The sequence below is a fragment of the Parasteatoda tepidariorum genome, unplaced genomic scaffold (genome assembly GCF_043381705.1).
Source record: "Parasteatoda tepidariorum isolate YZ-2023 unplaced genomic scaffold, CAS_Ptep_4.0 HiC_scaffold_440, whole genome shotgun sequence".
Lineage (NCBI taxonomy): Eukaryota > Metazoa > Arthropoda > Arachnida > Araneae > Theridiidae > Parasteatoda > Parasteatoda tepidariorum.
Window position 1 is genome coordinate 158 of NW_027261764.1, and position 13246 is coordinate 13403.

Below are 13246 nucleotides of genomic sequence, written 5' to 3' on the forward strand. Positions count from 1 at the left end.
TACCTTTGTTATTTTTTTTTATATAGTTTCATATATTTTTTTTCTACTATCACAGTGTTCAACAATATATGATGTCTTATGATGAACAAAATAATTTATGATTGTAATATCCCCCCTTTTTTTCCTAATTTTTTATTTTGAATTTATTGTATTACCTTTCTTTGTCGCCTGGACAGGATTTTCCTCTTGACGACGAATATATATTCTTTGTATTTATGTGATTGTTTTTGTTCCTAATAAAGTTTCTGTTTGTTAAAATGTTAAAAAAAAAAAGCAAATTTTCTCCAGAGACCATAATCCCTGGACTCATGGTACTATTCAACAACCGACCACAGGACTTTCGATTCCACAGATTTTACTAGAGTACGTATTGCATGTACTCAGTGGCCGAGCGATCGAATCCCGGCCCCTCCGGATCGGAGCCCAATTCTGTAACTACTGGGCTACCACAGCCCTTTCAGCTAATTCATTTAAAATATAACTGTTTCTTCTACTAAGAAAATTTTCTCTTAAAGGTTGTACAAATCATCCGCCAAGCATATGGTGCTACAAACAAACTAAAATTATTATCTCTTTATTTTACTAATACTACTACTTGAATTAGGAAACTTCTTTACATTTCATTTCATGGGGATATATATATCTATTTTATTCAAAATCTAAACAGCAGCACTATATTTTTTGTACAATATTTCTGCAAATAAACAACATGAAGATAATACAAAACCAATTATCAAAACCATAAGCTGTGCATCTACATCCTCAAAAGACAATGCTCGTACAACTCTTTTAGGACTTTGATGCCGTCCTTTTAATTTCGCCCAAAACATCATATCTTCAATCTTCTTATAATAGATTCCAGATTCAGTAACACGATGGATTCTATAAAAAAAATTGAAAACATAAAATATCTTTCTATATTAAAAAATCATAAAATTCGTGGTCACTTTTGCTTCAGATGCTCAACTTTAAGTTACATTTTGCTTTGCTTCGCAAAAAAATAAGCTTAGACACTTGAAAATATGAAAGTAGGCAAAAAAAAAATGTATAAAGAGTACAATGAGAAAAAAACTATTAGCATTCGATAATTAGTTTTTAGAATTATTAACTTTAAATTTGTAGTAAAAAATACAACGCAGCCACTCTGCAGCTCGCAGAAAGGCAATCGTAGGGTTGAAATTTGACGTGAATGAATTACTTTCATTATTGAACGTTAATGAACTTTTTCAAAATTATAACATGTTCGAAAGTTATTGCATTTTTTTTCCTGATTTATTTGCATTTGTTCCGCTTTTGGTAAAAGTAAAAAGAATAACTCTCATATGTATACTAAAATGTTTTATCTGAATGACATGCAAGCATTGAAAAATAATTATCGTAATAAAGTTTAAATACGCCGACCAGGTGGCCGAGTGGTTAGCTTGTCTGACTGCGGAGCCATTGGCAACGGGTTCGAATCCTGCTCAGGGCATGGATGATCCTTTCTCTTTTGTGATTGAATGTGTGAATGTGACCCGCCCTATAAGCAGGTTTGTGATTGTGTGACGTGGGCGACGCTGCTCCACTGCCGTGGCTTCGCCACAGATGCCCACTGGGTAACGAGAAGAGAATAGCAGTTCTGGCATTTCTGTGGCCAATGGAACAATCCCCAAGTGCCCGCCATTAAAATAAAAAAAAGTTTAAATAGTCAATGTGCAGTCTCTCATGTTTAGGGTACGTGCCAGAATGCCATTTCCCACTTTAGAACTTCATTAACTGTTCTTTCGATGTCTAACATTGCAAATTTTTTGGCCGCGATATTTTGTCCCTTAACCAGCTCTTTTTATTAATTCACTATTTGCTTCTATATTTTACTCTTAAACTTAGGTTAATTATAGTTAACTGTCTACTCACATTCTGTTAACTTTTTCCATGTGTGGAAAATGTTTTCTGAAGGCGATGCCCACAATACTGAATCCGACGGAATCTGGTATAATATGGAAATCATTCAAATCATATTTACTGGCCTCAAGTAAGGTGGTTAAGCGAAAACTCTGAATCGAAAATCTTTCCGTTGTTATTCGATGCATGGCTTCGTCGTATCTATTCACAATATTTTCAGGGTGAGAACGCACATGATCAGCTAAATCTTTCATGACACCTTCATCGTGCTGCTAAAAGGGGAGAAAAACAAGAAACATTAATGTCCCCCAAACTGAACAAAACTTCCCCTGTACGCTTCAGAAACATTTATTTTTTCTCAAAAACATAGCAAGTTTCTACAATGTTCTGAAAAGCGCTTATCAGCTGTTTATTGTACATAAGCGTATGTGTTCTTAATTGTACACAACCCTCCTTAAACCTAACATAGAACAAAGCCCTAATCATACAAACTGTCAACAAATATAAAAGGATATTGTTCGATACTAAATAATTGATTTCTACGCTGGTTCGTTTGATAACAAATGAAATGGACTGTATTAAAGATTTTTATTATGATTGGTGCTACGAGCACGCTCATGCTATAAGATCAACAACTAATTTTCAACTGATTAGGGTTACAACAAACGGTGGCGAGGATGCTGAGACAAAGATGCCAAGTTGGCGCTATATTTCTGAGATATTGAACATCCACCCGCCGTTGAATTATATTCAATAAACATACAAATTAGCATAACAATGGTACATAAACATATTCCAATATAAAATTTACAAAGATTGAATAAATGCTGTAGGTACACATAATGAGAAAATTAACACACATCTTTTTTAATTGTCCAATGGCAAAATACACAATTTATTAATGCTACGTTTAACAATTCCCTTGCTCGTTTTAATCTCCGCTACTCTAACCTTTCCATCCGTTCCAGGAAATAGTTTTAAAATTCGTCCCAAGACCCACTGATTTACAGGAAGATTATCCTCCTTTATTAAAACCATCGCATTTAAAATTATGTTTGTTTTCTCTACCTTCCATTTTGTTCTTTGTTGCAAATTGTTCAAATAGTCGCGAGACCACTTAGTCCAAATGTATTGAACAATTTTTGTCAACCTTTGCCATCGAGAAAGTCGGGTTTCCGATTTATCCAACAAACTTGGTTCAGCTATGGCAGTTATAGATCTTCCAACCAAAAAATGCCCTGGTGTTAGAACATCCAGGTCATCAATATCATCTGACAAAGGTGTTAATGGCCGAGAATTTAGGATTCCTTCGACTTGTGCTGTTATTGTAAGGAATTCCTCAAATGTTAATTTTAGATTTCCTGTAGCTCGTTTTAAGTAAAACTTAAAGGATTTGACCCCTGCCTCCCAGAGGCCCCCGAAATTTGGAGCTCTGGGAGGAATAAAATTCCAAACTATCCCTTCAGATGCCAAATAGGATGCTAGTTTATCGTCAGGAAATCTAGTTAAATTCTGCAATCGCTGCAATTCCCTACTAGCCCCAACAAAGTTTTTTGCATTATCAGATGATATCGTAGCACATTTGCCACGCCTAGCTACAAAACGCTTTAAAGTAGCAAGAAAAGCATCGGTTGTTAAATCGGAAACAACTTCTAAGTGAATCGCCTTCGAGGCTAAACACACAAATATTGCAACATAAATCCGTTGGAAATTCCCTTTTCTCTGGTGTTTATATTTAATTTGGAAAGGGCCGCAATAATCAACACCAGAATGCAAAAAAGGATAATTAGGGTTTACTCTTTCTCGAGGCAAGGTTCCCATAAGTTGATTTGAAACAAGGGGTTTATGTTTAAAACAAACTATGCATTTATGTACAATTTTCCTAGCTATCGATCGACCACGAAGTGGCCAAAACCTTTCTCTAGTGCAATATAACAACGCTTGAGGTCCTAAATGGAGATTTTTGATATGCAAATGAGTCATCAACAATTTAGTGAAAGGATGGTCTGCAGGAAGTATAGCTGGATGCTTTTGAGAATAATCCAGAGCAGCATTATGCAAACGACCACCGACTCGGACAATTTGATGACCATCAAGGAAAGGATTTAAAGAGTTAAGTTTACTTTTACCTGAAAAAGCCCTGCCCTTGGAAATGGCCTCTATTTCTTCCTTAAAAGCAGATGCTTGTACATTTGTAACTAAAAAGGACTCCGTCTCTTTCAATTCATTAGAGGACAACTTACCATATCTTTTGTTACCTGGATTTCTACAGTTGAATATGAATCTGAAAGCATAACTTAAAACATTCAAAATTTTAGTATGATTATTGCTACGATTTAAAATATTGTCAATTAGGTCAAGTTTATAAGAAGTTAGAAGTATTTTGGCAGGGGGTTTGAGTTCCTGTAAAAATTCACTGTCCGAAGAGAGTTTTTCAAAATCTATTGGAACAATATTCAGATCTTGTTTCAAAAAATCTGGTCCGAACCACCAGAGTTCATGGGAGGAAATTTCCTAAGCATTCAGACCACGAGAGAGGACATCTGCAGGATTTTTATCAGATGCAACGTGATTCCAATGACAGTTCTTAGTGAGTTCTTGTATTACTTTAACTCGATTGCTGATAAAAGTCTTGAGTTGATCAGGTGACCGTTGAAGTCATGCCAACACAATTGTAGAATCTGTCCACAACATTATTTGTTGAATGGGCAAGGTTAGAGACTTCAGAACCTTGTTCAAAGGCTTTGCCAATAAAACACTGGCACACAATTCTAAGCGAGGGATCGTGATAGGCTTTACTGGTGAAACGCGGGACTTGCTGCACAAAAGTCTCGTATATGATGTTTCTCCCGAAATTGATTGCATGTACAGAACTGCTCCATGCGCAACGGCTGATGCATCGGAGAAGCCGTGAATCAGGATTCCCCTCTTCTCCCCCACGTGACTAGGAATTTGCATGTTTTCAATGGCAGGTAGAGTAGAAACAAAACACTGCCAGTCCTTAGCCATTGAATCTGGAAGCGGTTCACCCCATTCCAATCTGAGTATCCAGAGTTTCTGGAGAAACAATTTAGCCTTGGTTAGAATGGGACCAAGAAATCCAAGGGGGTCGAACAAGCGTGTGATTGTGGATAAGACCTTTCGTTTGGTGTATGAGTCATGTATATTTACATCAACCTTGAAAGTAAAATAATCTAAATTTGGATTCCAGATAACCCCAAGGGATTTAATGGTATTAGGTAGCTCACAAGAGAAATCATAGGCTTGGTCTTCTAATGGTATGGAATTAAGAAATTTTGGAGTATTAGTGCACCACTTGTGTAAGCTCATACCCGCCTTTTTAAACAAGTCTACTAACTGTTCTTGTAGTAATTGAAATTCTTGAAAGTCTGAACCACCTGACAAAATGTCATCCATATAAGTGTCTCTAATTATTACAGCAGCGGCTAAGGGAAAACTATCCCCCTCATCAATGGCTAATTGTTTAATAGTTCTGGTTGCTAAGTAGGGAGCACAAGAAGTTCTGTATGTAACAGTGTTCAGTTTGAAGGTTTGCACTGGGTCATTCATGCTGTTCTTCCATAATACCACCGTAAATTTCGATGATCAGGGTGAATCAAAATTTGCTTAAACATTTTAGAAATGTCAGTAGTGAACACATATACATGTTGCCTGAATCGCAAAAGTATTGAAAATAAATCTTGTTGTATAGTACCGCCCTTGCACAAAATATCATTTAAAGAAAGACCCGATGTCGTTTTGGAGGAAGCGTTAAATACTACTCTCAACATAGTGGTTTTACTATCTGGGCGAAGTACATCATGATGCGGTAAAAAATATGAAGCGGTTTTATCAGGTGGTTCTACAACTAATTGCATATGCTCCAAGTCAGCATATTCCATTAAGAATGATTTATAAAGTGATTGCAACTCCTCATCTTTCGAGAGTTTTTTCCATAACTGATTTAAACGCATTTCGGCAACGACTTTAGAATCACCGAGCGAAGCGGGATCCTCTTTCAAAGGCAACTGTACTATGTAACGGCCTTCATGATTTCGATAATGAGTATTTTCATATTGAGTTTCGCATAACTCAAATTCGACACTATGTTCAACAGAGGGCTCCTCAACAGTTTCTATATTCCAAAATGCTTGTAGCTGTTTATCAAGGCTTTCCGAATTTATATCTGAACTGAGCGTTAATCCACAATATGCTCTATTTGTACTATTATCGGAGATCCCCACGACAATGTAACCAAAAACAGTTTCTTGAAACAACCAATTACTACTTGCCGATCGAAACTGATTTGGCTTTAAAATTTCAAAAAAAAAGTTCGCAACCTATAATTAATTCTACTTCTTTTTGTGTGTTAAACTCTGGATCAGCCAAATTAATATCTGATGGAATCTTTATATTTGATACTTCAACCGGATTAATTATCGTCAAATTTGTAATCGAAGGAACAACTAAAAATTCTAAAGATGTAGAAAAACTTCCACTATTGTTTTTAATTGCAGTGGTTACCTTTTGTTTGATATTTACTGAAATATCGCTCAATCCAGAAACAGAAGCATTTATTTTTTTCCTTTTTCAACATTAAGTTATTAGCTAATTTTTGTTTACAGAAAGAAAGATGAGAACCGGAATCCAAAATCGCTCTGCATGGATAATAGTCTCCCAATCCATTTCTAATATAAACAACTGCAGTAGGCAAGAGAATATTTTGTTTCTTTTTTGATACTAAATAATTAGAAAAAGTGTTCGAATGTTCTTGTGGGAATGAATCATGCACTTGCGAGACAGTTGTTTGATCGACGCCTGGCATCGTAGAAACTGAGGAGGTAGGAGGCGGGGAAGAAATCTCATTAATATGCAGTAATGTATTATGGCGTTTTTTGCAAACGAAGCAAGAATTATTCGATTTACAGTCTTTAACTTTGTGATTATTCTTTAAGCAATTAATGCACAAATTTAATCGTTTTATTTCATTAAATCTATCCGAAACCTTCATATTTTGAAAAGTATTGCACTTATGTGTGCACATGTGTGGTAATTTACAGATTACACAAGAGTTAGGATTATTATTCGAATTCAGGAAAGATTTACTCTTATTAACAGCTTGCTTATGTTTATAAATTGAAGAAGAAGCTGTTCGACTAATACTATCAAGAATTTGGCTTCTTTTTTCTAAAAATTCTAAAAACTTATCCAATTCTGGTATTTCATTTGATGCGATCGTTTGTTCATATTGTTTTCTAGTTTCTCGATCTACCTTTTTCAAAATGATGTTAAGCAAAAGTATGTCAGATAAATTATTACGATCAAAATTTAGAAGCTTCAAAGCTCTGATATTTTTATTTAAAATATCTACCATGTTTCTAATATCTCCAGCTGATTCATTTGTAAGTTTTTCAATTTCCAAAATTTGATTTATGTAAGTCTCAGTGAGGAGACGTTTATTCTCAAATCTATTTTCTAATGCTTTTAAAAGTGACTCAAAAGAATCGTCAAAAGTTTCGAGACGTTTAGCGTCGCCCATTAATGACGCTTTCAAATAATGCAGTTTTTGAGAGTCATTTAAATCATTGTTTTTAGTTATAATGTTATAAAATTGCGATTTAAAATTGGGCCATTCGTCAAATTTACCGTGAAATACCGGTAGTGGTATCTCGGGTAGTTTAATTTCTAGTTTTGTTTTCGAATCAGCCTGAGATATTTCATTTTTACAATTAATTATTGAAGGTTTAATTATCAAAGAGTTAAGAATATCTTTAATTCTTACCTCCAAAGCTTCGAGTCTGTCTGCTGTTCCTTCTAAATCAGTTTCTATTTCAGTTATCTCTGGGTCACTTATATCTTTTAGACCATAGGTTCCCAAAGTGGTCCAGGTGGACCCCCAGGGGTCCATAGGAGACCGCACGAGGGTTCACGTAGACATAAAAAAAAACAGGGGTTCACAAGTTGTAAGTGGGGGTCCACGAAAAATTTTCTGGTTGATTTACATTTCAGAGTTCATTGTTGATTTTTTGTCAATTGTTAATTGCTTGTAGTAATAAATGTTTATAATTTTGTATAACCACAAGTATTATTTTAATAAATAGGACACAAGAAAATGTGCTACTTTTTTCTTTTTCTTAACACCCCCAAATTAGGGTGATATTTTTTAGGAGTTTTGGAAATACAGTAGAAATGTAGCAGCAGGGGGTCTGCCAAAAATAGTAAAACTTTGAAAGTGGTCAAAGAGAAAAAAAAGTTTGGGAACCTCTGTTTTAGACCATAATATTGATCCTTCAATTCGTCAACTTTTTTATATAATTGTTCAACACGCTTAAACTTCACTTCTAATTCAGTTGGATTATGTTCCTTCGTCTGGTCAATGTATGTTTCTAACTTTGTTATGGTACCTTTTACGGCACGCTTCGATCTATTTAGTTTTTCTTTTTCCATCTCCGGTTATTACGGATCACTAATGTTCAATACTAAATAATTGATTTCTACGCTGGTTCGTTTGTTTACAACAGAATAAAATATCATATTGACTGTATTAAAGATTTTATTATTATTGGTGCTATGAGCACGCTCATGCTATAATAGCAACAACTATTTTTCAACTGATTAGGGTCAAAGTTTTTAATAAATTGCATAACATTAAATCTGATTTAGACAGTTTGCCAGTGCTGCGCTTGCGCAGTGCTGATGTGAAGCTCACCCGCCTCCGAATCGGTCACACCCGGTTAACACATCTCCATTTACTGTTTGGAGAGCCTTCTCCGGAATGCAGTACTTCCTTTCACAATTCATCATATTTTAATTACGTGTTCACGTTTTAGTCAACTTCGTTTAAAGTTTTTTGGAAGTTCTATTTTATGCAAGCAAGATTTGTTGGATGGCATTCACCATCCGAACATTTTTGCATTTTTACGTGCCGTTGGTATTTTTAACTGCATATAAAAGTTTTAACACATCTACTGTTTTTTCACTCTTAATATCTTATCACCTCTGTTCATTTTATTTAGTACTTCGCGCGTTTTATACTGTATTCATACTTTTTATCTTGTTTTATTCACTTAGTACTGTTTTATCAGTTTTAATTGCGCTGCAATTAATATTTTGCATGCACTTAGACGTTTGAACTGTTTCACCATATTGTTTGGCGCAGCATGTCCTCATTTGGACCTTGTTCCACTAAACCCTACATTCAATCAACTGATTAGGGATACAACAAACGATGGCGAGGATGCTGAGACAAAGATGCCAAGTTGGCGCTATATTTCTGAGATATTGAACAGGAATATTATTCTGTTTAAAATGAAGGAATAACTCCGTCAATTTTTTGTCTGTTTCCACATTTGCAGACAACCAACATTTAATTTTTTCATCTGTAACATATTTTTTTACCAATGACAACTTCATCAAAAAGATCATTTTCGCAAATATTATTTTTCGGCAAATGGTTACTAATATATTCAAAAGATTTTTCCTCATATTCCCATAAAATCTCCTTTTTTAATGTCACCCAATGAAAATTTTTAATATCTTCGAGCTGATCTGTCTATTCTTCAAGATATTCCAAGCAGTTATTATAAAAAAAATTTACATGTTTCAAAAAATCAGGTCGTTTACTGGCACCTTGTTCTTCCAACCTAGTGATGTCTTTTCGAATAATTAAAGGAATGATATCGTTATCAATTCTTTCTCGTAATTTTGTTCTTAAATTATTCATTTCATTTAAAACTTCCGTAATTGAAATGTTGTCCCCTTCAATAAATTTCACAGCATTGTGAAATAATGTAGCTTGGTTGTGGATGAACTGAAGCCAAATTTGTGATCTGTCATTTTCAAAAAAGAGCTGCAATATTCTCGGACATTTATCTTGGGATAAAAAGACTGATTTTAATGGTTCGTATATTTTAAAAATATTTTTTACAGCTAGTAAAAGACAGCTAGTGCTCTTCCATCGTGTTTTACTGTAACCAAGAATTCTTTTATATTAGATTTCTGCGCTTTGACAAAAATCCTTCAAACTTTCAACACGCACTGTATATATATATAGAAATACGAATAAATGATTGCAATAATATTTTCAACATCAACTAGAAGTGAGTCAGATGCTGTTTGAGTAGCATTATGTAGAATGTGCGCTGCACAATCTACTCCAATAATTCTTTGGTTCAAATGTTCGTTAAGTTTCGTAAAAATGTTATTGATGCCTCTTCTAGCTTTTCCACCAAAATTTGCGTTAGTGTTATCCGCACAATAGGCGATAATTTTATTGTTCAAATTATTCTTTTTTAAGATAGTACTTATTAAATCAAAAATTATTTGTGAAGTTTCACCAGGCAATGAAACAAAATCTAATATTCTAATTTTAATTCCTGTTTCTGGATCAAAAAATCTAACAAATGTGCATTTTTCGAATTTTTTCTGAAATTGTGAAAACGAATATGGTGAAAAAACATTACAAATAATTGCTTCGGTTTTTGTCCTTGCACATGCAAATTTTTTGTCGTATAAGGTTTTGATCACTTGCGACGTACAATTCATTGATCTGAAACTTTGATTGTGGTTTACGGTGTGGAAAGTAAATAGCCCTTCCGCTAATGCTAGCTGTTTTTCCATGTTGCCAAAGCTAGCACTGCGAAAAAACTGTTCCATTTTAGACGAGGTAGCGGCATTATTAAAAAATCTTTTGTTCCTCTTTGTCGCTAGATGTTTAGTAATATCGTTTTTTCCACCATGTGAGACCAAAAATTTAGCATTGCATTTATTACACCTTCCCATATAGTCTATTTTGGTATTTTTAATAAATGGAAATTCTCTGCATTCTCTTTTTTTACTCATCTTTTATTCTGTGGGTAAATACTTAATACTTGAAATAAATAAAAAAAATACTACAAAGTCTAAAAAAGAGTATTAAATTTTACCTTATTGACCGTTACTTTGTGGCGACTATTGCTCTACCTTTGTAAATCAAATAATGAGTCAAACCGAACGTCAAATTGAAAACAGCCAACCGCACTGTCTAACGGCAGTCCGCACTTATCTGAATTAAGCCGAGACGTAAAGACAATGATCGAACACTACCGAGTAAATCTAACTCGGTATATTACCTAATTTAGTTTACTCTGCAGGCATTTTATGTGTTTTTTATGTATTTTTTATTTCTTTATATTCACTATAATACTTAATAAATAATAGGTAATATATTTTTACAGTACATTTAAAATAAGAAATGCTGATGTTTTCTAAAAAGCGAGACATTTTTAAAAATCGGCGGGACGCGGGACAGTCCACCAAAAGGCGGGACTGTCCCGCCAAAATCGGGACGTGTGGTCACTTTAGATTAGCATCAATTTACCGAAACTCGAGCTAACAAACTTTGACGGAAATCCCAAAAATTGGTTCGCATTTTGGGCTATGTTCCAAAAAATCGATGAGGATCCTAAAATAGAGGACGACGTAAAATTCACCTACCTGACGCAAACAACAAAAGGTAAGGCTTTCGATTTTGTTCAGTCTTATCAAGTTTCTAAAAGTGAATATAAAACTGTTATTAAAAATCTAAAATCACGTTTTGCGGATGATAAAATGCTAATCGAGTTATATGTACGCGAATTATTAGAACTAATTTTAAATCAATCCCAAAACATGCCTTTCATTAATTTAGTAGATCAATTAGATACTCAATTGCGCTGTTTAGAAAATTTAGGTGTTACTAAAGAAAAATACGCGTGCATGCTTTATCCGTTAGTCGAAGCGTCAATTCCAGAGCATATTTTAATTGCGTGGGAAAGAGAAAGAAATTCTACTTCTCGTTCAACAAATGCAAACATACACGACCTTGAATTACTAATGCAATTCCTTCGGAACGAAGTGATCGGTTCAGAAAGGATTCGTATTGCGAAAAATTTTTGTACTACAGATAAAAATAGAACGGGGAAATTAAAAACAGAAAATAATCAAAACATGATCTCGGCGCCAGGCGCGACGGCTTCAACTTTGTTTAATCAAATAAAAAATGATAAACGCAAAACAAATGTATTTTGTTTATTTTGCCAAAAGGGCACTCACAGAAGTTGTGATTGTTTTACTGCTCAAAAAATGACACTTCAAGAAAGAAAAGAAAAAGTAATAAAAATGAAAGCATGTTTGGCGTGTCTTAGAATTAATTGTCGTGCGGATAAATGTGGAATGAGTGTCCGGTGTGTAATTTGCTCCAAAAAACACTTTCCTATTTTGTGTCCTAATTTATGCAAAGAAGAGGAAAAAACTTTTTCTTCTTTGAACAAAACCGAAACTAATAACGTCGTCAGTAATAGCTCATCCGGTTCGGCAGATATTTTATTACAAACTCTTCAAATAAGAGTATTAGGGCCTTCGAAAACAAAAGTTGTTCGTTGTTTATGCGATTCAGCTTCGCAAAGATCGTATATAACTCGTGATGTTGCAGAATATTTAAACTTAAAAACTGATCATTCTGAATTTCTGACACACAGTTTATTTGGCGGTATTGAAACGGAAAAAATAAAACATTCAGCCTTAAAGTGTGAGCTTCAGGAAATTCGAGGAAATTTTTCGTGTGAAGCTGTATTATTAGATAAAGAAACTATTTGTGGTATGATTCCTAAAATAAGAAAATCTGATGTAGAATACTTCACTAATAATGGAATTTACTTGTCCGATAGTGAAAACGATAATTCGAACATATCAGTTCTTATTGGCGTTGATTATTTAGGAACATTTTTGACTGGTTCTATCAGCCAGCAACCAAATGGGTTAACTGCTGTCCAAACATACCTAGGGTGGGTAGTAATGGGGAAACCAGCATCCTATAAAAATAGTTCTACTCATGTTATGCCCATAATTTCGCTACAAAGCGCTAGCAAAATTTGCAACCTTTGGTCATTAGATATTCTTGGTATTAGAGATCCCGTAGAAAATAAAGCAAATGCAGAAATTGATATTGAAACTTCATCTTTTTTCGAAAAAACTGTTAACTTCATATCTACCATCACGAAATTTATCTTCCATGGGTAGAAGGCCATCCGGAATTATGTGATTTGCGATATCAATCGGAGAAACGTTTAAATTCCATAACTTTGAAGCTCATCTCTTCGGGAAAATTTGATTCGTATGACAAAATTTTTAAGGAATGGGAACAAATGGGAATCATAGAAAAAGTGTCTAGTAATACAAATATAAAAAATTTATCTGACATAAAATGCCGATATCTTCCTCACAGAGCTGTTTATAGAGAGTCTAGTTTAACAACTAAAATACGTATTTGATGCTTCCTCGAAAGACGAAAATTCTGTTTCCTTAAATCAATGTTTAGCTACAGGTCCAAATTATATTGAATTGATTC

At 34.3% G+C, this 13246-nt stretch overlaps 3 protein-coding genes across 3 annotated transcripts; 1 reads left to right on the plus strand and 2 right to left on the minus strand.

The window, feature by feature from the left end:
• Window positions 1–628: 628 nt before the first annotated feature.
• On the minus strand, window positions 629–2148 carry LOC139424866 (uncharacterized). The gene is made up of 2 exons (XM_071176920.1): window positions 1894–2148; window positions 629–882 (listed from the first exon to the last, which is right to left on the minus strand). The coding sequence occupies exons 1-2, from the start codon at window positions 2133–2135 to the stop codon at window positions 660–662; spliced, it is 465 nt and encodes a 154-aa protein (XP_071033021.1). The 5' UTR covers window positions 2136–2148; the 3' UTR covers window positions 629–659.
• A 600-nt stretch (window positions 2149–2748) lies between these two features.
• Window positions 2749–5451, minus strand: LOC122272909 (uncharacterized). Its single transcript, XM_071176921.1, has 2 exons — window positions 4550–5451; window positions 2749–4165 (listed from the first exon to the last, which is right to left on the minus strand). Exons 1-2 carry the CDS (start codon window positions 5449–5451, stop codon window positions 2749–2751), a joined length of 2319 nt encoding a protein of 772 aa, XP_071033022.1.
• Window positions 5452–11982: 6531 nt separating this feature from the next.
• On the plus strand, window positions 11983–12918 carry LOC139424867 (uncharacterized). The gene has a single exon (XM_071176922.1). It carries the CDS (start codon window positions 11983–11985, stop codon window positions 12916–12918), a length of 936 nt encoding a protein of 311 aa, XP_071033023.1.
• The last annotated feature ends 328 nt before the right edge of the window (window positions 12919–13246 follow it).